The 27,715-nt window shown below is 40.1% G+C and overlaps 1 protein-coding gene across 1 annotated transcript in view; it reads right to left on the bottom strand.

Moving 5' to 3' along the window:
* Positions 1-370: 370 nt before the first annotated feature.
* GPC6 (glypican 6) overlaps positions 371-27,715 on the bottom strand; it is a 742,847-nt gene continuing 715,502 nt past the window's right edge. Inside the window, exons 7-9 of the mRNA XM_066313437.1 lie at positions 13,629-13,765; positions 4,589-4,764; positions 371-4,153 (exon numbers count right to left, since the gene is read on the bottom strand). Coding sequence (XP_066169534.1) covers positions 3,951-4,153; positions 4,589-4,764; positions 13,629-13,765 — 516 coding nt within the window. The 3' untranslated portion in view covers positions 371-3,950. The remainder of the gene's footprint in view (positions 4,154-4,588; positions 4,765-13,628; positions 13,766-27,715) is intronic.

Below are 27,715 nucleotides of genomic sequence, written 5' to 3'. Positions count from 1 at the left end.
AACTGGGATAATTTGTGCATCTGAGACTCAGATTTTCAGAGCTTTCTGCTGACAGAGGTCTATGATGCCTCTTGGGGAACTGGGATGGATCAATGCTTACCAGAGCACCGAGGCACAATTTCCTTTCCTCTTCCTCTTTTGCAGGAAATCTCTATACTCTTTTTTCATTTTTTTTTCTGATTATCTTTTTTTGAAATGCCTAAGTTTGGTCAGAGTTCAGGTAGTCTGCACTGCAATTACAGTACTATATATTCTACTCAGTACTACAGTACTGAGTCATCAGCAGAAAAATCTGCAGTACAATGAACATATAAAATTTGGGATGATATGAAAGCAATATTGAAATCAGTGAATACTGAAAAGAAAAAAATCTCACAGGGGTATACAGTAATGATTATGTAATTAATTGCATCTAATTTTTTATTAGCCTTCACTTTAAAAGAGCAACGCATGTGAAGAACTTCTAGATTGCGCAGCATAGAGGGTTTACACAATCAAAGGACTTTTCCTTAGGATTTAGCTCCTTTTTCTTGAACATGTAATTGTCTTCTTTATAATTTCTTATTTATCTGCTGCTGAACAGAAGCGAAATATTTAAATTGTGGCACACCAAAAAATTACCTTAGAGGAAGAGCTATTGGATGCAAGGGATGTGCAAATAGAATCACTGGAAATTATGTAGATTCTCACTTTTATGAACATGAATGCTTTTTCTTTTCTCTCCTTCATTCCCAATTTCATTTTCTCTGCAGATTTAATAGCTCTCTTAATCTCAGACAAATGCAATGTATGAAGAATGTATTCAACCTTTAGGGACTATTAACGAAATGTATACACAGTACTTCATGCAAAGGCAACTCCGTCTACTGACAAAATATCACCATGCATAGTAGAAAAATAAGAGGAGAAATAATAATGTGGAAGACACAAATTTCTGTCAGGACTCCCTTAAGAATCACGTTTTGGCAAATATTAAGTGGGTGTGCTGTTTGAGGGGCAGTTTATAAGATTCAATTCAAGAGGAAGAGGCAAGCTCCTCCAGTGACGAGAACCTTCAGTGAACCTCTAGTTCTTAGGGATCCTTCTTACTCCTTGTCCAAAAGTCCATGGAGGTCTGTAGATGAGAGCACCCTGGACACACACCTTAGCTGCACCAGCTGAAAACAGTCATCAGATCACCTAGATACGGGCCAAGGCTAACACAAAAACCTGATGAGTCTGTCAGCTCCTTCACTAGCAGTGTGGAGCAAGTACAACAGAGGACTTGCTTCAGAGGTCTTGGACATTTTTTCCTGTCAATAAACTTTTAGATCCAGAATAATTGGATGGAAATAGAATCAGTTACCATTGAATAAATGCACAACCAGAGAAATCAAAGTCAAACTTCTCCTGAAACTAAGTTGCTGAGGAAGTAGAAAGGATGGGGATATGGGTAGAAAGAGATGGATCAGGGGAGATTTTTAAAAGGTTCTCCTTGTAGAAAGCTGCATGTGCAAGGTCAGAAAAAAATTTAAAAGCAAAGACCTTCTGCTTGATACCTGCTGTACCAAGGCAAAAAGAAAAAGCTTATGAGAATTGGCTTTAACTTCCTGGAGACAGTAAATGCTCAGTCAGAAGGTGTGCTCCAGGGGGAACCTTCTGAGAGGAAGGAAGCATTGCTATGGCCATGTAAGACCAGTGTGATCCGTGCACTTGGACAGCGACATACTAATCTGGGCCCAGAAGAACAGAGCACCTGTCAGGGCCAGGCTGGATGGGGCCCTGAGCAACTTTATCTAGTGAATGGCATTCCTGCCCATGGCAGAGGGGATGGAACTAGATGATCCTTAAGGTCCCTTCCAACACAGACCATTCTGTGATTCTATGATTCCATGATGCTATCATTATATTTCAAAGTAAACAAATGGGGAAGAAAAGGAATTGAATACAAGTGTCTCAAAACTTAAGCTTTTTGTTATTAAACATACTATATAAATAGATTGTAAATACTTTTTGGTAAAAGTGCTAAAGTATACTTTATTCTAACTTGCTGTGTGTTTTCTATTTTAATTTCATGCCTAAATCGATAGCTAATTATAATTTGACAAGAAAAAGCAATTGCAATGGATATGATCTACCTGCTCTGCTGTTAAATTAGAATGTGGTTGGCTGGCTTTACAGTGTTACCACAAATTGTGTATGTCATTTCCAGAGTCAACGTAAGAATCAGGAAATAAATTTCTGGCAAATCATTTCAACACCACTCAGAATTGCCCCAAAAATCCTTTGTCTGTGGTTGATAGAAGAAGGAAAATTTTGATGTCTAATTGTTGACACACATTTGTCCAGGATTTATACAACTCCCGTCTTGGGTTTTATGACTAGATGCAAATTAGGGAAACTATCCTGGACCATAACCATTTAGACAATGATTATTAAAGCAATGTATCCTTGAAGGATCTGAAGTACAGTTACCATCACAATTAACATCCATGTCCTCTAGGCCTATCATATAAACTCACATGCACCCCCCTCCACTAAATACACACATGTGAGAGAGGTTTTCTCCACCAACCTGCAAACTTGTCAGGAAATGGACAACTGGATATGTAAAAAATTCTCTTCTTTGATTTTCATGCTCACCAGTCATTTAAGGGTTACTTTTCAGAGCAGCAAAAAAAAAAGAAGAGTTGGTTGACCAAACATTTTTTTTTTCTTATAAAGAAGTGTCAACCCTGAGCTTGTAATTAAGAAGTTAAAATCTGTGATTTATATATATTTATATATATAAAAATAGATGATCATACTAAGACTAAAAAAGTGAAAGAAATCTCCATGTCAGTACTATATATTTGTTTGATCTGAAATTTTGTAGAAGAAATCCTTGTGACACTGAAATTAACTGATATGAAAGATGTAGTTAGGTGTTTGATCTTGTTGCTGTTAGTCTATTAGAGAAATGCTGTATTGGTAGGGTAATGGACATAGAACAAAAAGTTCTAATCGATGTCAGAACAGTAACAAAAGAAAAAAGATTACATCACAAGAGATTATTTTCTGTCTGAACCCCTGAGGGGTCAAGAATGTTTAACATTACCATCATGGCTGGTGAGCTCACAGTGGTGAGCTAAGTGGAAAACCGTGACAATTCTATAACATGGATAAGTCCTAAAAGAAACTAGGTGAAATCGTGCTACTACTCATATTTTTACTGGGCATTAAGATTCAAATCCTAAGCAACTGTAACATGACATTCTGAAGCTAGTGGAGCTACTACTGTACTAAAAGATAAACTAATTTTTCAGCTTCTCTACCTTCATACCAATCTGATGTGGTTGGCAGATGGAGTGCAAGACATTAATTTCTGAGACATACTTTTTTAGTGTTGGGGGAAAAAAATCAGCTTTCCTCCCTTTAACAGTGATCATTCTGATGACCTGAATCATCCTATAAAAGTTCTTAAAGGAAACCTGGCTGTCACTGAAGAATGGTTGCTTTTTTTTTTTTTTTGTTCCTTTCTTGTCATTTTTTTTGTTTTGTTCTGTTTTGTTTTGTTGATATTCTGTTGAAATGCAGCAGCCTTAAGTCAGGCTTGATTCAGAAAGAAAACCTTCCTGGTTTCTTCCCCCTTCTTTTTTCTCACTGGGGAAAAACACATACTGTAAGATCCTTTTTCTCTTTTGCAGCATAAAAGGAAATGAAGCTCAGAAAGTCTCCTGTAATAAAGGATTGAGAAAGAATTCTCTCAAGAGTGGATATTGTCTTCAGAGATATCTGAAAAAAGCAGGAAGCAGTTCAGTCTGGCACCTGGTACTCTTTGGAAAAACTAAAATGGGAAGCAGGTTGCAATACTGCTGTCTTGTAGAAAACGGCAAGTGTTTGTGACATGGTCCATTGTCCGAGAGTATAAGAAAAGAAGAAAGTTGGCTGTTTTTGTAGCTAAAACACAGTTTCTCTGACGAGATCCAGGATTATCTCCACTGTCTCTGCAGTACGAGACTGAGGAAGATGAAGAGCAATGTCTGCAGTGACCAGCTGGGCTGTGTGGCTGAAGCCTCCACCTCCCTCCGGTCCGAGTCGACAGGCGGTGCTTCAGTGGTGGCAAAATCAAACTCGGTGGGACAGATGTCATCTGTGCAGCCACTCCCGCTGCCTGAGCCACTGGTTTCATCACCTGGCACAAAGGAGTGAGGGAAATAGCGTGAGTGCTATAGGTTACAGCTTTCTTCCCTTTTCTCCCTTCCACTTTGCACCCCAGTGGGCATGAACACACTGGGAATGAGGAAGTGTTGGTGGTGCTAAATTTTATTCAGTAAAACTACCAGATGAAACCCACTGTGACTTAATTAGGTGATTAAATGCTCTTCTGAAAAAGGATCAGACTGCTGGCATTATGGAAAGCCTTCAGTGTCTGGATGCATTAAACATGAAGATAAGGAAGAGAAGCAAAAGAAACAATTATATAACTGGAATTTCATGGAACAGAAAAAGACTTTTTATGTTGTCAGCAGCGCAGAGCACAAAGACCACAGAAAGTCATTGCAACAGAGCCAATTTATAAATGTGTTCCAAAATTACAGTTATGTAATGACAGCTAATGGTTTCTTACTCGTATCCTGGAAGTTGACATCATTCCCATTGTACGCGTTCTTCAGTTTGTTAGTCATGACACGTAAGGCCATGATTTGTTGTCGAATGAAGGTGTCTGGCCTTGTGATATCCACATCCACTTCTGGATTGTTGATCTGGTTGGTCAAGCCATCATTCATAATCTCAGGCAAGTATCTATACAGCAGAATGAAAGATTAGCTTGAGATGCAGTAATTTCAGAAATAAAACACTGTGCAGTAAATGATGTGCTAAGAAATTCAATGGGCAGTTCTTAAGCAGATCCATTAAAACTGTTTTAAAAATATAGTTTTAAATTTTACTGACCCCAAAAGATCTCTTTAGTAGCACAGCTGCATGGGCAGTAGAAAGGATTTAAGTTCTTCAGCCTCCTAACTCTCCATATACTCCCCAGCAAGAGCAATGACTGTGTGAACTATGGAAAAGGTTCGCAAGCCAGCAGTAAGTCACCACATATTCATATCCTCTGCTGGCATGAATGGCTGCACACTAAATTAAACATCTAAGAGTGCATTCTGCTGTTTTTATTTCTTTCTGCTTAAAAAATATGAAGTCCTTTGTTGTATATAGCATATTTGTTGTTCTGAGAGTTTAGAAGCCTATCTTGAGGCATTATGGCTTTTCTATTTTAAAAGAGCACTTAATTTTCTTCTCCAATTCTTCCTTGCATCTCTTTTTTAGACTACCATGAACAACATCTCCAGCGTACATGACATCCAGGCCCATAAAAAGCATTATAATTTCACCAAACTCCAGAATTCTCTTTGATTTGGTCATTATTCCATTAAACCAGGCTATGCTTGCTATCTTGTGTATTTAGTGCCTAACATTTAAGGTATGCCATTTCCTATCCATTCATAAATCTGAATCTTTTATAATTCCTTGAATACTGCAGCATTCCTTTCTCTGACCTTGAGTAATGCAATCTTTAGGCTGCTCACAGGCAGCAAGTGTGCTTTTGCACATATTTCCCCTACAAAAAGCGGCCCATTTCTCCAATCATCCTAGAGTAAAAATACTCATTACCCTTTGTTAAAGATGCACTCTTTGTCCCCTGCTGCTCTTTGTCCTCAGGAAGCTCTCCTTGTAGGCAGTTGCAAAGTTACATGTGTTCGTGCTTCGAATTTCTGTTAAAAATTATCTGTGCATTTTACAGCTGCCAGGCTGAAAAAGGGTTGAGATTATTTCTCTGTGCTGGCATGTTACCCTGAGAAAATAGTGTATCACAGCTTCTCTCTTCTCTCTTGTCTGTCCTTACCTACTATCTTTGTCTCATATTTAGGCTACAAGGGATTTAGGGCAGATCTACCCTTTGTTTGCATTCTTTATAAGGATATGATCTATTTTGTAATTAGTTTGCACACCAGGCTGTCCTGTTGATGTTTGTGCGGCTCCTTGTGTGGGTATGTGCTCAGACAAAAAGCAATGATAGCACAGTCTAGCCTACTAATGACAAACTTTCATTTGCCTGGTACCAAATATAGTTTGAGAGTATTTCATGTCACTCTCACTTGTGCATGCCCGATTCTCTGCCAGCACTGAAGTTTGGTGTTGATGATAGTATTGTTCATACAGGTCTGGAAAAATAAATGTCTCTGAAAAATAAATGTCTCTGAAAAATAAATGTGAAAGTAAGGGAGATAAAAGGACTTTCTCTGTTGAAGTCATGGCGAGGGGGAAAAAAGGCTGTGCCTTGTTTCTAGAGGTTTACAAGACAACAGATGCTTTGCTGCACCAAGGAAGGGCTTAGTCTCAGTGTAATGGGTCCTCAGTTTGCAAGATGAGACTCATTTGCCAGCAGTGGCCTTTGCAGGCTTACGTGAGAATAATTCTGGGGGTGTGTGAACATCTAAGAACCAAACATGACAGCCAAAATACCCAGCCTCAAGCTGCATGTCCTGTTGTTCCACTAGTACCATGATGAGAAATAACATTGCTGTGGGGATCCCATCCAGACTCCTGTGGTCAGATTTACTCTGGTGAGAACACAGAGCTACCTCCTGCAGAGTATGGAAGACTGCAGACCATGGTGCTATGAATCACTAAAGACAGAATAGGAAATAAGTCTGCAGAGCTGCCTAGAGGCAGTAGGATGGAGACCTTGGCAGGCAGGGATGCTCTGGACTGCAAAGGAACAGCATCTCCATCTGTCACACGTCTCTACAAATGAAAGGGCTGCTGCAGATAAATTACTCAGCCTAGTAGTAAATCAGCGATTTCAAGGTGCAGTTGATTAAAAAAAAACAAGAATGTAAGAATTTAACTACTGGCTCAGAGAGGATGACTCTCTTGCTCCATATCCTGTCCATGATGATGGCCATAGCTGTTAGTAGCTACAAGTAAACTGAAATTGCTAAATATTTATGTGGATTGCTTTCTTTGTTTATGAAGGATTAGCAGCTCTTTATTACAAACTGTCCATGAGAAGATAAGGATAGCTCTGAAGGGCAGCTCACAGACTTTCTTTGACTGATTTCTGTTTGATTTCATTTTGTCTTACTATCAATAATAAAAGAAGAACATACTGTCTTAAAGCAATTAGAGAGTGCTCTGGTGTGTGAATTTTGTGAAGGTTCTTATTTTGCACTGTGACTAGTGTGCATCTGATGTCCTTCTCAGGACCAGCTAACTTTAAATGGGGCAGCCTGTTCAGTGATTTTGCCACCCTGCTTTATCTGCCCAGGATTTGTGATCCCCAAAGCATTTCTCACTTAGATGTGTAAGGGACATGTACTTGATGTAGGTCACAAGAAATCCGTGGCCTTAATGCTGCCTAACAATTAGTTAGATACTTAAATTCCCTTGGCATTTAGAATACAATAGCAAAAGAATTACAAAGGCTGAAAATTAATCTTCACAGATTTACACACATCCCAAATCTTGTGTGTTCAAATCCAAGTGTCTGTGCACAAGCAGAGTCCCACTCTCGCCAGACCTAGCCACCACCAGATCCAGTCACAGCTAGTCAGGAGTTTATTCGTCAGTGGAGCAGGCACAGCTGTTAGAGTCCCATGGGCCTTTGGCCAAATGACTAGTTCATTATGTTTCATCTGCTGGGATTTCCTTGCATAAACACAGACAGCTGGTGCCATTTGAATGCTCTTAGTTATTCCTCCTCTTCTTGTCACTAGCACTGAAAGGTGAGCTCTGAAAGGTGAGGCTTTCTAGATTGTATCTGCAGGCTTGAGGGGGAGGTCCTGGACATCTGGGGCATCTAAAGTTGTAGTGTGTGTATTTCTTTAGGCAGCTGAATTGAGTCTTGAATGCCACTTTAGCCCCAGGGTTGTAGGCTGTTTGGTGTCATGATGCCACTCCAGTAGCGTTTGAATACCCCATAGATATTCAAGGATCTAATTCCTCAGTTCCATGAAGGTATCTTGACTACTTAGACCATCTTATGTAGCAGTACTTAAGTGTGTTCAGGCAGTTGAAAACTGCCTCTTTGAGTAGGCTGACAGGCTATTGGGACTCTTTTCAGGTACGTTAACATCAGTGCCTTTAAAAACGCTCAAGCAGTTTTAGCCCAGGCTCTGGTCCAGAGGGGAGGCAGTGTCCTGTGTCACACTCATCCCAGGTGGCCTAGACAGTCTCCAATGATACTACAACTGCATAGGCAACACGCTCCTTATTGTCTCACCCCATATTTAAGTACCTGAATTTACATGTTTTAATGGGTAGCTGGATTCTGCCCTCATTTTTGAACAAGTTCACCTGCTTTTTCGGGAGGGGGGAGGGGAAGGAATCAGAAAAGTCTATGTTGAATGAAATATCTTGGGATAGTTTTCCTTTCTTTAAAGGACTGATACAGATATGGGAACATGCAGCCCAAGGTGTTTTGTGAGTGATGGCCTTGGAGAGGCAGCCCAACACATGTTCTGACAGAAGCATTTTGATGTGTGTGGGGTAGGGTTAAGTCACTCCGAATAGGAAGCCATGTCTTGGGACCATGACTTGACAGAAGATTTGTTGCTGGCTGGGCAAAATTGCTGAACACAGCTGCTTTTGTTGTAGTTCTATAAGTTGAGACACCCTCGTGAATTTTAAGCTCTGCTGCTGCTTCTGCTCCCCTTAATGATCTATTTGTAGGCCTGGTCATTACAAGAACTGGATGCCCATTATAAATGAAGAGAAGTGCCAGCCTGGAACAGTGTCTGCTCTTTGCATCCTCCAAGCAAAGGAAAAAAAAAAAGAGAGAGAGAGAAGCAAGCTTTCTTAGCCCTCTGTGTATAGAGAAGCTGAACAATACTGTTTGTTTCTGGTATTTGCTCCTTGTTCAGCTATGTCAGGATTTTAGTGTAATTTACATTGTTTTCTAAAATATTAATGCTTTCTTTTCCTCTTAGCATTTCCACAGTTCTTGCTTGTCTCAGCAGACACAGCAAAGATGTCTTTTGGCATATAATAGCCAAGTACCACAAAGCCTATTTAAAACCACTTCTCTTTTCCCCTTACTTCATTTTTTTTTTTTTTTAAATTACCCATTAGTGTTCCACGGTGTCTGTTTCCTTTTCAAGTCTAAAAATGATTGATGAACCTTTCAGGTCATATAGATAAAGCCTGTAGAGTTGACCTCCTTCCCACCCCACTCCCCACACATTAAAAAAAAAAAAAACAAAACAAACCCAAACAGAAGGAGGAATCTTCTGATTTTTAAAAAGGATCTGTCTTAAAGGACAACATTCTCCACATTTTGCTGCAACAGCTGCTTACAGTACAACTGGGGCATGCCACCTAGGCAGTACTGGAGTTATTCCAGGTGCACAGAACTGTAGGCAATAGAGTACAAAACACAGCACAGGCTTACTCAGGCTGGGCTGGGTTTAGACAGTCACATCTGGTCCAGAAAGATAAGTGCAGTGGAAAATTGGCTTGTTTGGCTAACTAGAACACCTCATCTGATTCTGTTTGCTCAGGAGGTAATCCCCATAGGATTTTCAGTTTGGTTTTTTCCCTCCATCTTGGAGAAAAGCTTGAGGAGACACGAGGAGAGGGAGAAAATGCCTCTCCGCCAGTTTGTTGGAAGATACAAAAATAAACTAGAGCCATTAATTAAGAATGGACAGTTTTCACGCTTACTGAGAATTGATTTATTCCCATCCTCAGTAGTGGTGCTAATCAGTTATCTGTGCCTACCTCCAGCTAAAGGACACTCAAATCATTGTCACTGCAAGCTTTGCTGGACAGCAGTGAGCAACTTTCTCAGGGCAAACACCTGAATTTCATCAGAAATCAAAAGCTCTCTGCCACAGAAGTAGATGCTCCCACATGTGTGGCAGGAGAAGAAGAGAATGTCAGGAGAGCTGAGAATCTATCCTGTGTTTGCTTTGGTGACATACTTTGTAGTTTTGAGCTAGATACTGAAAAACACAGTGTTTATTTTTCATTTTATTACTTACCTTTTTCTATTTTTTCTGTTGTTTTATTTTTTTGTCTCATATATCATTCTATTTCTTCTTTTGTTTGGAGGAATCATAGGTTCCTTTGGAAAGGAATGCAGGTCTCATCTATTCCACGGATTACAGCTTTTCAGAGCTAAGACATTAATAAGTCTATAGCCCTGGTGAACACAAGCATGATCTCTCAGATGCTTTGGTTGGAATGAGCTGGCTGGTGGGTTGGAGCAATTCAAGGTTATTCTCCTGAACATCAGAGAGATCCAGATTTGGTTGCTGTTCTTACTTCACTAAAAGTCATATATTCAAGGACTAATACTTTGGACTTGGTTTAAGTCCTAAAGTCTGATTTTCCATCATTTTTGGGAAAATTTCTTGATTTCTGAAGAATACCTATTAGTGTAGATGCCATCAGCTGTTGTTAAGAATTTAATTGCATGTAGAGAGGGAGGTAAATTTTCAAAGTTTGATCTTAATGTTGTTTTTTAGATCCTAAATAGCTTTCCGAAATCTGTCTCTGCACATCTGGCAGAAGATGTTAATTCTTTAAACATAAAATTATGTTCGTGTTCTTTTGTGAATACAAATATGATGAAAAAATCCTGCTGGGCATCTCTCGAAAAGGCACTTTGTCTGAAGTAGCTATTATTATCACCTTTAATATGGATTTTTCCAAAAAAGACATTCATCCATCTAATAAATATTTTCTCATTTCCACAGCACTTGCTTTCTACGTGATGTGACCTGATTAAAACCGTTCTTTGTACAGGATCAGCAGAGAGCCAAGTCCACCCTTCCAGAACACCAAATGGATGACTCTGCTACCCCATGATTACTTGTGAATTGGTGACCTTCAGCTGGCGACCTGGTGTCATTGTAAATTAATCATGGCAGCAAAGTGATATTTAGGGAGTGTAATAACCACAAATGACCTTGGTGTAATGCCTCTCTCAGGAGAAAGCCAAGCTCATTCACTGTGATCTCAGGTTTGTAACTCTTTTCCCCTGTAAAAGCAGCATCAAAAGGTGATGTGTAAAGTGAAACATAAGGCATAATGTCTATCTACCTATTTGAAGTTTCTAATTCTTTATTTCAAAACAGGATGTGATAAAACCCCCAGCAATGAATTCCTTTCCCAATGGTAGCCAACATCATTCCTACTTACAGTATTAATGTCTAGAAAAACAGGAGGTGGCTAAATTTCCTTTTGTTTCTATCACAGGCATTTGTCATATTCTCTGGAATTCAACATGCAGCTCCTCACAGGGCACAGGGGTGCTTATGACAGCTGACACAGTGAACACAGATATAGATATGTATATGAACACTGGCCAGATTTTGCCATGCTCATTCTTGTGAGCTAGTATTTGACATCAGATACTAATCAGTCTGATCAAGGAAACATCCATTTTTTTAATGCTGCAGTAGAAGTCTTTGTCCAGCAGCCAACAGGTGATTTAGCATTTAGAGCTAGTTATTTTCAACATTGTTTTTAATACTATTTCGTATACAGCCATGGCATTCTGTGATGTTTCTCTGATTTATTACTATTGCCTCCACCTGAAGCATTTATTGAATTCTGTTACTAAGACTATGATGATACATTTCCTCTGTGAATGGATATTAAACAGGAAGGGGGCAGAGGAGCAGTGGCTGGACCTGCTGAAATTGTATCTTCAGGTGATATTTTGAAGCTGTCACTCTACATGCAGTGAAACCTCTGTGTTCAGTTACCAAGGAGATTACTAACAGAGGACTGCTCTTCTCCCTCCAGAACATTAATCTCAGAAGGCATCAGGAAAAAAACCCCAGACTTCTGATAAGATAAATTCTGCAAAAGAAGGGCGAAAAACTGTATGCATAAAATGTACCTGCTTAAGGCCCAACAAATATGGAAGCTGTGCCAAATCCTTCAGTGCAGGAGCAGAAGAGAGATGCCAAGTATTTGCCAGATGTGGTACACACACTAGTGTTGGTCATGGAAACCAGGAGGAATAGATATTATGGGATTTGAGTGCTCTTTTGTAGAAAGAGTAGCACATGTCTTTAAGTGATGCATACATCCTGATGTGGCTCATGGCATTTACTTAGGATGCCTTGAAACTCTGCTTAACCATTGGCAGTGCACTGGCCTGGGTTCATGTCTTTCAAAGCTCAATAACAAGAAAGGATAAAAGAGAGAAAGAGAAACTACACATTTTTATTTCTCTCTTCACACTGTTCCTTTATGATAAATCCTGTAATAGCCAAATGCTCCTCCTAGTATTTCTCTGAATCCCCAGGGCTTTCTCTGGATCTGGGACTTAGCAACTAAGCAGTGGCTCATGCTTTTGGACAGATTTGTTCACATGCATCCAAAAGTGGATTCAAGGGGCTAGCAGTATTCCAAACAGCCCCATCCTCTTGTCTGTAAAATGAATTCCTTTGAAAGGTATGTAGTAAGGCTAAAAGGAAAAAATTATGTGCATTCAGTGTGAAACATCCCCCCGTAAACTGTGCTCCTTATCAAAATGATCAGATGATGAGATGGTGGGGTGGGTGAAATCTATATATGCATCTGTCCATGCATACATCCATGTAAAATGACACTGAGCATGTTTGTAAGGTTTTTTTCCTATGTTGTCTTATTTTCACTGTTTTTATATTTTTACATGTTTGTCTCACTATTTTTTTCTATGGTTTATTTGTTTGATTGGTTGGTGTTTTTTTTTCTTTTTGGGTCATTTTTGGATTCTGTCTTCATATGTATCTTCAGGTAAAAGAAAAATAAACAATCCAGTCCCTGAGTGCCAGAAATTGTCAATTCTCTTGAGATTCAGCTGTCACAAGACTCTCCACTCCCCATGTGTACCCAAAAGCACAGCATACTGCTGTGCACCTGAAACCAAGCCCCTGGCATGGCCCCTGAGCCAGTTGCTCCCCCTCTCAGCAGGGATAATCAGATCTTCTCTGTCAGCTGATGAATCCACACTGGGACTTTTGGAGACACCTGCTCATCTGCTGGCTCCTGGTCTGCCACAGCCTGCGCCAAGTAAACTTCAAAACTCAAAGAAAACTCGCCACAAGCCTGGACAGATGACCACAATTATCTCTGAAGAAGTAACATAAGGTCAAATCTTCTACACGAGATAAGTAGGAGTGCTACATTTATTATCTGGTGATTATTTTTCATTTTTTGCTCCCCCCCCGCCACCCCCCCATAAATAGCCCTAAGCTTTGCCAGCCAATAGCAAGTAGAGTTGAAATTCCAATTTCTGTTTCATCCCAGTATGATATCCCAAGAGTGCAATTGCTTCACAAGCTGTCAGTCCCAACACAGGGATGCTAAATGGACCTAAAGAGCTCTTTGAAATCTCAGTATAAATTATCCTTCTGGAGCCGACCCAATGCACATTTTCTGCCTTCACATGCTGACACTCTGTGCACATTTACCCTGACTCACACTCTGCCTTTAATGGCACTTTGACAATAAGTAATCTTGGCTACAAGCTGCATGTGGACAACGACTTGTTCTCCCAATTTCTGCTTCACCCTCATAAACAGTTTTGTGAAATACCCTCAGTTTCATGATTGCTTCAGGCCAGCTGGGGTTTTGGACCGGGTGGGGTGGAGAGGGGTCCACCTCACCTCGCCTTGGTGTGGCCATTCCAGCAGTCCTCCTCGACTGACGGACCGGCTGTCACTCGCTCGTCCTTGCAGATTGTGTAGGGCAAGGTTGACCAGAACTTTTTAGAGAGCTTTAGTTTTTCTTTAATGTCTGTTACCTGATTAAGAGACAAGGAGAGGGAAAACAGATTAAAAAACATCGGCCACGCTAATTATAATGTTAAACAATACATTGTTTCAATTTGTAATGGTGATGATGGTGAAGGTTAAAAAAGCTAAAGGTGCTACAACTTGATTTCCTGTGTTTAAAAACAAGATGCCCAGCATTTGAGTTCAGAACGTACAAACAATCAAAGTCACCTTTTTCCGTGGGCAAGACATTAATAAAAGCATGTTGCATCTTGTGCTGCTTAGTCTTGATTTATCTAAGGTTTTCTAAATATGCACCTTTTTAAGAATTAATATGCCTCACAGTCTGCTGAATGTGAATTCAGTTAAACAGTGTACATCAGATAAACCCACCAGCTTGGTCATGTCTTAGAAAAATATTATGTAGACAGCTACATGTGCAGGTTCTAAAAAAATGGTGCAGTGCTGAGCTGATGTTGAACTGATTAGAGATACAGGGGCTGAATACATTGCAGTACATTTGGATCTCAGTTACAGAGAGAAGTCATGCAGAGACTATATTCATCTTTGCTATTATGTGTCGATAAATATCTGTTGCTAAATATCTGTAGCTGAATACAGAATCCGCATGCAAGAATTGTTGGGAGAGTATCGAAACAGTTTCTTTACCTTATAAATTCCTTGAACAATAATTTAATTTGGCATGATTCAGGTGGCAAGCAGGAACAAACTGAAATTCCAGCATCAACTTAATAAATAAATAAATAAATAAGTAAATAAATACTCCAATTAAAAATTTATCCGTTCTTGTTTAGTGTATGGTATTCTAGAGTGGAGAAATCTACAAGAATAGATAGAAAAACAACAAAGGACAGACTACAAAGGATGAATGCTGCCACTGTTCTTACGGAAACAGATGCATTTCACATTAAGTTGTAATAGGATTTAGGGGAGCTTGTTGAATAGCTTTTAAAGGAAATTGCTAAGCTTTGTTCTTTAAAAAACCCAAGAAATAAAAGCTCTTGATTCCTCCATTCAGTTTTGAGATTGTCTCTCAGGTTGTTGAGGTACAATACTGTACTCAGTTATTTATCTCTTTTATCTTTTTTTCTCAGGATGTGATAGCTCTCCTCACACAGGCCTTTGCTGCTTTGCCATGCTTAAACTCTGTGGAATGTCACTTTATAAGCCAGGAGACAGAAACAGCTGAGGTTGTTATTTCAGAAGCACTGTTTGAATTTTCATCCACAAGAAATAAGTAGGGCAGTATTTTTCTGTATGTGTTGTTGACAGTGTTTCTTGCCATGATAGACACCTTATAAATCTCCTCCACACCCCTTGCCAAGCTCTGGCTGCTTTGTTTTCACATGAGATACTAGTGGCATTTGCAAGCCTTTAAAGTCTCAATAGGGGAGCCTTGTCAAGCCAAAAAATAAATTCCAGTTTACAGGCTGTGAGCAAGGCTTTGACAGAAGTGGAGATAGTCTCAGGATGCCTGCCCTTTCTCGTGTCTTTGGTCCATGGGACCAGGGTTTCTGGGGAGAGAGTAATCCCTGTTCTTCCCTTTCTGCCCATGCTGAGGGTAAAAACTCCAAGGTCTCTACTGGGAGAGAGAGCTTTCCTACAGCTAACAAACACAAACCACTCAGTTAAACTGCCCATTTTTCATGGTGTGTAAGTTCCTCCTAGGACACAGTGAGAATAGAGAAGTTCTCTAGAAAGTGCAAGGAAGAAAGATCATGTGGTGGAGGAACTGTTAAAATAAGTTTGGTGAACATGAAAGTCAAAGGGATAGATTTTCTTATTATTGCTTGTGCCTGGATAACTATTTACACAAATAATCTGATATGGGTGGTGAGTAATTAGCTTTCAGAGCAATAACTTCATTGCTTGCTGGAAGTTATGTAAAGCTATTCAAAACTCGGATGCTTAGAGTTACATTCAGATTTTGCCCATATTCAAATTAGAGCTGGTGCTAGGATTTGCAGACTTCTGTTTTCAACAAGTGATTAACACCTATTGGAAAGTGATTTTCCTCCCAACCGTTTTAAGGGCTGTAATTTGGAGTAGAAGCTTTTCATTTTCATAGAAGCCAGCAAAACAATGGAGAGAGATTCTCACAGCTCACATGCTGAACATGCTCTCCAGATACTCCCTGAAAATCAAAATGGAGACTCCCATTCCGCAGTCTCTCTGAAGATATTAAATGGTGTCTGCATTCTCTACATTAGATTTAAAAATCATTAAACTTACTAATTTAGTTAAATAAGATTATTTATTTATTTATTTTATTTATTTATTTAAATAAGATTTATTTTAAAAAGAATGCTTTTAAAAAGTTGTGTTAAGGAAGTACATCTGATCAAGCAAGATGGCCTTGCTTTACTCGGGGTCATTGGTGAATGGCAACTAATTAAATCTCAGAGCCATCCTCCTGAGGTGTTATTCCCATTTTAGAGCCTTGGGGGAAGCAGACATTTGCATGACTCACAAAAAGGCAGCAATAGTAAAAATGACTACAGCTTAGGGAAAGGTTACTGTTTACAGCCTCTCCAGATGCCTTTGATTCAGGTGCATTTTAAAATTTTTTTATCTCCTGATATTTCCCCTCACAGCTATCTCCCACCTCACACGTTCCAATTGCATTTTTTCACCATGGAGCTTTACACAACTTGCGTGGACTCAGTCTCTGGAATCTTGCCCTTTCCTGCTGTCTGACCAGACCTCTGTTAACCCCCAGTTTTTAGCACCGGAATTTAAACATCTGTCCAACTGGTTCCTCGAACCTCATCCTGAAACTTTCTGGAAGTGCAGTGTGGTGTCTGATGATGGCTTTCCTAAAGGAATTCAGAACACTGATTGATTCACCTCCTCTTTTAGGGAGTAGCCTGATGGACACTTCTGTGAGATGAAAGTTTGGAGTCCTTTTAATATAACTTTTAATGCAGTATAGAATTAGGAGATGTAATGTCTGCCATGACATGTTAAACTTTTGCTTGTGGATTTCAGAGGCTTCAGTTCTGGGATCTCGTCAAGCATGACCACAGAAACTCTCTTATTTGTCCCCACAGTTACACATGTTCCTCTGTACATTGTTTGGATCGACACCAGCATTTAAAAACTACGTAACAGACGTACAGACCCTTGAAAATGAGACAAACCCCACAAAGGACTCAGTTAACATTGTTGCTTGTGATTTATGAAGTCAGACTACTGTATTCCCTAGTGACCTGTGGCCTTGTAAATGATTCCTTGGTATTTCCTATTCTTTGAATTAAAGATTAACTTTCAAGCTTGGTTAGGCTTCTGTGGAAACATTTAAATATGAGACGTATGCAGTTTTGATATTTTACATATTTTCTTTCCACTTGCTCTAGCAGAGATTTATAGAGATTAAGACAGCTGGATATCTTTGGCTGTAGCTAGCCTGATTTTCCCTAGTTATCTTCCTGACATGGCCTTGATATTATGTTGAAATACTCTTTTTTTCAGCTACTTTGATGGTATGAAACTTGTTCTGCATCGCAATACTTTCTCATAAGAAAAAAGATACGACAAGAACCACGCAAAGAGTTAAATTTCTAATCTATTGGGGACATAAAAAAATGGTTATTAAAATAGCCTTGGCTTGATCTATAATTGCTAACAGAAGAAAGGCATTACTGTGTAAGTGAGAAAAGTTAAATATTTGCATAATTTGCAAAGAGAAACTCATATCCAGGGTTAGGGGAATGGTATAGCTACACACCCTATTGAGAAATAGAGTTTATTTTGTATTTTTGCCACTGACTTCTCACACAACCAAGTCAGCCACATATGTCATGCAATTCCTCAGCAGAACTTGGAAGGGCACCCAAGAGCTCAGTTCCAGGCCTACCAGCATGGCCTCAGTTTTAAGGTAAATAAAGCTGACCTATGTTTCTGTCTTTACTCACTTTGCATGCCAAAGCCATGAAGTGAGTTAAAGCGAGCCCATCACTTTAGCAAGAATCAGACCCTAGAATTCCTTGCATTATTTCAGGACATTTGGATACAATGAGAATTCAAAATGAGTTTTGAACATAACATGTAAAAATAAAAGTGTGCTGAATACCAGTTTCATAAGGCATGAAAGACTGCAGAAAGACCCTTGCTTGTGGAGTAGGCAGACAATCGCCAATGGGAATCCTTTGGCTTAGTTTTCAATGGAAGAATGCTTCTTTGACAGTGTGATAAAGTGCACTCAGAAGCAATTGGGGACAAAAAGCAAATTTTAAGTGTGGAGTCCCTAAACCCTCTTTTAAAAAGTGAATTCCTTTTTTCTTCTTTTTGTCCTGCTCTGCCAGATCCTCCCCTGTCAAGACCATCTCATATTCCTTCTAGATTTATATAATTCCTAGTTTCAAAGATAAAGGACTATCAGAAGATCCTAAAATTGTGTTCAAAGATGGTGAAATGCACACCTATGCTAACATAGGTTCAATGCAATAAATGAAATCAAATGATATGGAGTCGTTATATTAAGAAGAAATGTTTCCCATTAACTGCTCTTTCTTCTACCTGATGTTTTTGAATTGCATTTTTTTCTTGTTTGTTCTGCAACTTGGAAACATTTTCCTTTTGAAATGAAAGCAGCTTGCCTTTCTGTCAACACCTGCTCATTACAGATGTTCAGAGATGTCTTGATGCAAAGTCCATGGAGAATTAAGTCTTTATGACCTGGAAATACGTACAGATACTTCTGGTTGTTCACTGGAACTGGCTTCTCTGCGGTACCAGGGTGCCACCCCAGATGTTGTATGTGGCAGCAAAGACACTTGGCAGATGTTCAAGTAGCTGCTTGTGATGGGGTGCTGTAATTTCAGGGACTTCAGGCCATGTATGTAAAGTGTATCCTGCCAGTGTACTGCACTGACAGAACAGCTGAAGACGGCGCGTGGAAAGAGGTCTGACATTTTGCCTCAGAGAACAGGCATGAAAAGAGCCATCACGAGCCATGTTTGTGTCTGTGCAGTTTCTTTAGTCACAAACTCCTTTGCCCTTTCATTCACAGGCAACATTTAACTAATGCCACTTCGTCATTCTACATTATTTTCCAGTTAAAAAACCAGACAAGTTTTTTGTTTGCCTGCTGCTTGCTTTGCCCTAGAAGTGTCTAAGACACCCAGCCATGCTCTCAGCACCCCTGTAGTCTTTATTAAAAATAATGTAGACCTTGTATAATGGTGGGCAGCTGGATAATGGATTTGTGGATAAGGTCCTTGAGTACCTTAGCTGCATGTGGAATTGATAGAGGCATGCCCTTCATCATGGGCATGGCCAGGAAGAACAAACAGCTCACCACCATCTGATTTGTGTTCTGCCATACCAGCAGAAAACCGTGCCAGACTTTCATACATCGATTTATGTCCATTAGGGATTTAATCTGAAAGCATTCTAAGACTAACAGCTAACAATTTGTTTAAAAGGACTAGGTTAGCAAGCACATATTATATACTGTTTCTAACTAAGTTGTTATGTTTATATGTCTGCCACATGTGTGTCACAGTCAGAGCAAGAATCACGTCACAAGCAGCTTAGTATAGGACAGCTGGGTATTTTAATTGACACTCAGTTTTCCTTGTAAAATGGGCTTAATGAAAAGCAGTTAACTAAGTTTTAGGGCCTGTCCCCCAAAAAAGATGTGTCTTCTGTGTGTCCTTTGTTACTTCTCTCATCTTCATATAGATATCTTGGAGGCAATAGGCATTTATGTATAAGCAACTGAACCCTCTATCTTGTCCAGCTATTTAACTAAAGAGGATCTCGCTCAGAGGTTTTTTAAAGGCACCTTCATTTCTCCACTGATTAGATGTAGGGAGCTTAGGCACATATTTTTGTTTAGAATGGCTCATTAGGCTCCCAAAATTTCAGTGCACTCTAGGTCCCTCAGTGAGGGTGACTTGCTTCGATTATAAAACAAGCGAGGCACAACTTTATCTGCTCTACACGGAAATCTTTTTCCCCATGCATTATACATTTCCATGCTTTCTCACAAAATAAATTTAAATGCCAAGCAGTTGCCAAAGTACCGTGCCCTTTGCCGGCGGATTATTTTCAGCTGTTTAAAAAGTGAGGAGCGTGACACGTGGACCCAGCAGGACTTGAGCATCGCATCCCCCCGGCTGCCAGGAGCATCCTGGATTTGGGGACCCCTCGAGGTGGCAGTGTTGCTCAGCCTTGACGCTGCTGCCAGCCCCCCCTCGGCACACCCGCCGTGTTTCCCAGAGAACAAGACCGTAGATTGTTCCGCTGAATATAAAACTGACAACCCTGTTATTTTAAACTCGAAAGTGACAGGCTGTTATTTTAATGAGGTCTGCCAGTGCCAAGGTTAACCAAAGCTTTATTTTCCCTACAAAACATTAAGGCTGCGGTTCTAAAAAGGGGGCTGTGAAATTTTATGGTTATTGATACTTTCTCAGGGCTGAGAAGTTCTGAGAATTTCACCCAGGTCTTCTTGGTCAACAAATGCTTTTTGGTTTTCCACCTTTTTTTTTTTTTTTTCCCCTGGCTTTGTGATTTTAAATGGTCTGGAGCTTTACCAGTAACTGCCTGCTCATGATTCATGTTTCTGAATCTGCAGAAAAGCAGATGACAGCTCTTCTAATCAATGCAGAACCCCAGTTATAAAGCACAAATGAGTACCTGGGTAATTTGTGAAATAAATGACTTTACAAAGCAAGACTTTTCTTACCAGAGTATTTTAAAGTAAAATGAAAGATTTTTTTGCCATCATTGTCTCTGAGATTTATCACCTCTTTGACAAGAAAAAGCTAAGGCCTTTAATAGCAGTAAAGAATGGCTATTAACCTTACTGAAAATCTCGGAATAACACATAGATAAGTCCAGAGAGTTAGGGTGCATTCAGCTTCCACACTAATACTCATACACTTATGTATCTACATTCACATCACAACCCTCAGAAACCCAACGCTGACTCACTTAAGTTTCTAGTGCCATTTGAGACACCTGCAGCGATCTGGGAAAGTCTTGTAATTTGTGATTTATATGTGACCGCCCAGGGTGCTGTCTTGGATGACCTAGTTGAATTGTGTTTCATTGAGCTTTGACCTGAAACAGGCATTTTAAAACCATCCAGGTTGCCTACTGCGTGTTTTTTAGGAAAACAATTTGCGGGTCTGCATGAGGGCTGATGTGACCTTGCAGAAGGTTCCTTGCCATCTGTGGCCCAGAAATGCCGGTGTCACACCCTCGTGTTTGCTGGCTCCAGGGGCAGGTGCCATTGCTCCTGTAGGGGCTAGACAGTCACTGCTCAGAGCTGACAGCCTTGTGCTCCAAAGGAGTACAAGCAAAGCAGGATGTGCCTTTGGCATTGCTGCCTTGCTGTGTGTTAACCCTCACCTGGCGATCCTGCCTTCAGCTGCCTCCACAGCCCAGCGAGGGAGCGCAACCCTGCAGAGGTGCATCATCAAATGCACCCTTCTTTTTTAATAAAAACACTGACATTCTTGCTTACAGGTAAGCAGAGCCTGACACAAAATTCCTCCCACATTCAACATTCATTTTGGCTGGGGAGACACAAAGTGCAGAAGTCCGTCTAATGGTGGAGCAACCTGACCTAAATGTCCTTTCCATAAACATGTCCTCCTTTCCATAAATGTGTCCATTTAAACTCTGCACTTTGACCCCCAGTAAATAAAAACATTGCTTTTGGAAGGTAGAAGGTACTGGAAACATCAGTGTCCTGAAATGGAAATCTGTAGGACCTGAAGCAGCTTTCCCCTTCCCTGCAACACCTAGGAGCAGCACTAAAAAGCTGGTCTATAAATCTGATTCAAGCAAATCCAAAGCACTCGGAGGAATCAGCTTTTTGTTGCAGATAAGTATAAAAGTAGCAACAGAAATATGTTGGAATCTTAAAGATAAAATACCAGAGGCTTTTCTGTGGCAAGGCTAAGCCGTTAAGCACTGATTCTTTCTGGACAATCCTTCATCTCTCCAAGCAAAAATGTTAATAGCTAATGTAAACAGTTACTAATAGTGTCTTTCAAGCTTACATAGACTTTCATTTGTCCTGCAAATGTTCATCTGGTACCTGTGGTGAAGTGGCTGTTTCTTCTCTTAAAACTCAGGGGTTTAAAAGGATCTGCATGTGTTACAGCAGAAAAACAGTTTAAGTCTCCCAAGAGCCACGAGAAGTGCATGATTTCAAAGGGCAGCAAGACCTGGGATATGTCCTTTCATAACAGAGCAAGGATAATTGTACTTCATACTTGAAGTAGCCTTACATTCAACTTCACTGCTTCTAGTAGGTACTTCTTGACATAGCTCCTTTGCTTTCCAAACTGAAGAAGTTCTCAGTGGACTCTCAATGATTCAAAGCCAGAATTTTCAGGCCCTCTTATCCCAGGGGATCCCCAGGTCCCACAGACTCAGCCCAAGGGAGAGCAGCTGCAGAGAGCAAGAAATTAGAATGGTAGAGTGCTCTTCTCCACATCATAATCTAGATTAATAATGTTCCCATTATTAATATTCTATGGGAACACCCCAAACTTGCAGCTGTACTATGCAAACTCCTGCTTGTTCTAACATCACAATTTATTCCATCCAAAATTAATGCCTGCTTGATTTCCTTCCTCTAACATTTCTGGTTGCCAGTCATTCGTGTCTGGAGCTGGAGCTTGGTTTCAATGGCCTGGATATTTTTCTTCTGGATTATTTTAATCCAAATACATAAAAATCTGCATTATTACAAGTGGTGAATATATAGGGTCAGGAAAAAATTAAAAGTCATAGAGGCTTTGTGACATTGCATATGCTCATTGTAGTGATGTGTAGTTTTTTTTTCTTTTTCTTTTTTTTTTTTTTTTTTTTTTTTTTTTCCCAAATTTTCTTTCCAGACTCCACAAAGAAGATGCTACAATTTTGTTTTCAGAGTTGTTTTGGAGATGAGAAAGTTGTCAATAAATTTGTGTTAAATCACATGCAAATATAAATTGTTAAAACATCTAAGTTCTAAGTGAAAATCACAAAATATTGAGAATGAAAAAGGCGATGTTTTCAGAGACACAAAGTTATGTAAAAAGATATTTCTGGCAGGGCGAGTAGGCTCAGCAGGGAAAGTGCTTATCAGGAAAACAATCAGAGTCAGAGAGAGCCTTGTAGTGTCAATCTCCTATGTCAATATACTAATGGCTTTCATTGCCTTCTCACTGAGCAGGGAAGCTGAGGTGGAGTTGCACTCTCTTGTCCTTTTACATAGGGTTAAATGCCCCAATTACTGGATCCTCACAGAACCACTGCACACAGCTTCCTCAGGGCTGCCAGGGACTCAGGCAGATGCAGACGGGAGATGTAGAGGTTGGGTGTGGGTCCAGCTACTGCTGGTGTTCAAGAAACACTCTAAAAGAGGGACGAAATTTAAGTCCAGATTGAAGTATAACAAAGTAATGCGGTGTTCTCATAAGATTTTATCCCAAAGCAGAAAAAAATCTAATGAGACGAATCGATTCCCTGTTTTTTGCCATGGCCGGCTGGAAAGTCTTGAATTTAGATATTCCTTCAAAAGTGGTGCTCAATCTAATCCTGAATCAGGAAATGGGCCCCTTCCCTGGTTCTCTTTGAAGCAGATATGTGTATCTGGAATCCTCAGTCTGAGCCCTGTGACTTGGTGAGCAGTATGAATTCAAGGTGCACAGCTCACCTCTGCCATAAACTCAATACACTGCAAAACCATTTGTGAAATCTAATCTGGACAATTTAAAGAGCAAACACTGATGGATAAGAATGAGCACAGTTTCCAGCACTTGTGGCATACTGTGTGAATTTGAATGAGCTCCCTTTCACAAAGAGTTTTTATTCCAAATAGAAAAATGAAGAGAAGAAAGGAATACCTTATATAGATGAAAAATAATCATATACCAAGCAAATTGCTTGAAATCAGAGAGCCACTGGATAAGCAAAGCATTCCGCTACATCTCTAGTACCTTCCTTACAATGAAAACTCTGTTTTTCCTTCTTGAAGACTGCATCAGGTAAAAAGTCTCCCGATTTCACTTTCACCAAACACATCTACTTAACAGTAGGGATAATATAGCACAATTCAAGCTATATTTAAATGAAGCATGTAAACACAGCATGCAACTAGCTTGGTTTTACTGCTCGAGTGTTTGTTGTGGCCCTTGGACAGGCTTTGTAGCTTGCCATCCATCTCCCTGCCACCACAGGTATGCTCCTGGCATCTGGGAACTCTATGTCACCACAATGCTAAGGGGGACACACCAGTTTCTGGATGCTGCCATGGGAAGAGGCCCTGAGTCAAGAAGAAGGTGTGTATGTAAACGTGATTTTGTATTTTTTGTTTGCTTGTTTCCTCCCTCCCCCCCGCCCCTTTTTCTTTTTCTTCTTTTTTTTTCCCCACTTCTCTATTTTTCTCCACAGGTACAAACCTTCTTTCTGTGCTTGAACCTTCCCTTTCTCTTTTGTGCTAATGCAAGAGGCCCTGGCATCACAGAGGCTGTAGGGGGAGGACAGGCTGCGTGGTTCTCCTGGGACAAGGACACTGTCACTGGGATATTTCCAAATACAAATGCAAAATGGGAATGCGTCTGTTCTGCATCTTCTGCTGTGGGCTGTGAGGGCAGGGTAGGGGGTAAAAGAAAAGCTACAGGACTCGAAGCAATCAATTTGCAATGGATTGCTAGTGAGTCACCTCACAAAGAGCAGTAAAATATTCTTGTCTCATTCTTCCCTCGAAGCCTGGGCGATCCTGTCTGTTCTTCACAGCTGTCTCTGAGAACAAACAGGCACAACCTCTGAGCTGCAGAGCTGCCTATAGCTGGCAGGCAGCCTCCTGCCAGTTACCCCTCTTGATGGAAGCAAGTAGTTGGACAGAAGATCGATGCTTCCTCCTCTCACGCAGGAGCTTAAAAGCAGCCCAGCTCCTGTGCCAGCCCCCTCATGATGGAGGCGGCTGTGCACTGGTTATTTGTTTGGCTTTTTTCCCCCCAAGTGCCTACCCCACCTTTGTCAGCTGATGCTTTTCAAGCACACCAGGCACTTGGTGATCACAGGTTGTGGTCCTATGGTCAGGAGTCTATCATAAAAATAATGGCATTGTAAAAGTAATGAATGCTGTAGTTTATTTGTCTCCAAAATCTAGAAGCTTTGAAATTCATGTTTCAGGGGATTTAGTAATAGTCGTAAAAAACTGGAAAATTTGATTTGTTTTACCTTAAGAGTGAAGACTGCAGATTTTAGGAAAAGCAGTTTCAGAGTATTGGGAGTGAAAAATCTAGAAAATTTGCAATTTTGTCCATGAAAATATCTCCAGAGTTTTTGTGTAGAAAAAACTCAAAATTGAAAAAAAGAATATGCAGCCTCACAAAGGGTACTGTCAAAAAGGAGCTAAAGATAATAATAGAAACATTCACATTTTCTGTCTATTTTAGTTATTTTCCAGTCAGGAGCTCTTCAGCAGACAGAAGAGATTACTCTCACTGAGTCAAACTACCATTGATACTGAATGCATAAAATATAGGCCACTGCCTGAAGAATATTTTCAAGGATCCCATAAGGATCCTGAGCTTCACAAACGCTTTCATTTCTTATCCTCTTGATTGGAGTATTTCAAGAGTGTCATTTGAAAACCTGGGATTTGATGACTTGGAATAGAAAAGGATCAGGAAGGTAATGGCATGATGTAGAAGGATCCTAGTTACCCCTTTAGGAGCTGATACAAGTATGTGCGGAAAGACCAAACCCTTCCATCTCTGAACTACCTGTGAGAGTAGAGACACAAGCTTGACAGAAAAGAAATATGTTTTTTGGCAAGGGAGAGGGTAAGTTTCCTTTCTAAAATATTTTCCTCCAAGGGGCTCAGAGCAGTTTGAGAAGTTAAACTGTAAGGAAAAATTACGAGGATTCACCTAAAATAAAAACTCACTTAATTGTTTTAAGCATCAAATCATTCAGCGGCAGGATTATGTTATAATTTATAACACATTTTTGAATCACTGCAAATTTATTTCAGTACTTCCTTGAAAATTCCCTGGCAGTAATTTCTGCAGACCGAAGTCGTATTCTGTCAAACGTGTCTCAGGCTATCATATATCATCTGTCCATCAAAGCCAATAACAGTAGACACAGGGAATTTGAAAGAAAAGGAAAAAATAACAGAGGAACAGAAATATTTTCTAATGAACGAGATAACAGGTGGATAAAAAAGAAAACAAACAGATGAAAATGGGTTTCAGACAGACTGTTCCACTGCTATTCACTGCTCTACATCTTTGCATACAAGAACAACAGTTCCTAGAGGGGACCTGGTGTTTGTTGAGGAAAGGGAGCAAATGTACAATTGCTCTGAAATGTACAAATGCTCAGAGAGGAGTGGCTTGAAAAATTTAAACTCCCTGTAGAAAGAAACAGCCCAGCACCAGTTTTTCTTTATTTAATTGCTATGTACGACGACATAAAGAACATGAAGCAAATGCGGTGTTCAGGGAAAAAAAAGAAGGGAAATTATACTTATTAGCATGCCTTTTATTCTGCACTGTTAACATCTTGCTGTTGTGTAAAAAGATTGCCACAAGGAAGAACAAGAAGCAGGAGAAGTACAGAATTCTAATTGAGTTTTTCATGCTAATCAAAATACCACGATGATTGCTCATTCTTTTGGCATTTCTGCTCTCCCTGAGTCAGCACTCTGAATGGCAACATCCTCCTGTGATATTTCTGAGCAATGGCCTGACCTATGGGTCATTTGCCAGCAGAGCAAACTGTTGTTGACTACTTTGCTCTAAATATCAAGCAAGGAGTTTCATTCTCTCTGGTTCACATCTTGAGCCACAAATGGGCACATATGAGGAAGACAAGTTATTCAGCAGCTATGGGAAGAAGTGGTGAGCTTCAAATATTTTTTGTCACAGTGGTAATAACTTGCATTGGAATATAATAAAAAAAATCATTACTTTTTATTTTAGTGTCATTTTTTTTCCCTTTTTATTTTTCAATTTTATCTCTATCTCATTATCTTCTTCCTTTGTATAGCACAATATCTCTTTCTTCTGCTGTCTCAGCTGACTCTGCCTGTCCTGTGTGGTTGGGGTAACCAGGAGGTTGTGGTCTGGTAACCAGCTCCCAGGGGTGTGACCAAAGCTCCAGCTTTGGTCTGTGAACACCTGAGAGGAAACATGAGTGAACATTGCAGGCATGCAGAGATGGGAGGTGGCATCCACACTGTAAGCTTGGCAGTGTGAGCATAGGTAAAGAGCAGGAGATTTGTTGAGTCAAAGCCTGTAGGGCTGTGCAATGTAGACATGGGCTTTTGTTGGGCTATTTTGCCAAGCATACTCGTTTTTCAGGACCAGCATCATTCCATATGTGTACATAGTCATATAGACCCCTGTACTTGACTGCTACTGCATGCCAAAATCATCTAAATCAGATACTATGGGAAAAACTATAATTCCATCCAGTCTTCATACCCTGATTTCCCTTCCCAGAAACCAGGATTTACAAAAGTTTTGGGAGGCATATACTTGAGTCTTGACAGTCTGCAGCTGGTGCCAAGCCAGAGGTCTCAGCCCAATCTGAGCATCCACAGTAGATAGATGCTGTCATTTAGCCTTTTGCTGTGAAGTCTGTGTGAGGAAACTCACTTTTAGGTATGTCAAGTCAGCATGCAAGAGGTTAAAGCATATTAAAAAAAGTTTCAAGAAACTTTCCCTAGAAACTAAAGTTGCCTGTAGTCATAGAGCAGATGCACTTCTTTGGAGCAGCTATAAATCCTTTGAGTACCCTAATAAATACACTGCACATTCATTGGAACAATGTGCCCCATGGATTTAAACTGCATCTTATCACTTTTTCCTGAAAATAATTATCACACCTATTAGAGGCTATATTTGGGATTTTTACCCTTATACATATATCTGCTTTCCTCTCTCTAGACAGATATTTTGCCATGAAGGATGTGTGCATTTTCAGCCTGATTT

This window comes from Sylvia atricapilla, chromosome 2 (assembly GCF_009819655.1).
Source record: "Sylvia atricapilla isolate bSylAtr1 chromosome 2, bSylAtr1.pri, whole genome shotgun sequence".
Taxonomy (NCBI): domain Eukaryota; kingdom Metazoa; phylum Chordata; class Aves; order Passeriformes; family Sylviidae; genus Sylvia; species Sylvia atricapilla.
The sequence above is the reverse complement of the archived record's forward strand: the minus strand, read 5'-3'. Positions and strand labels throughout refer to the sequence as shown.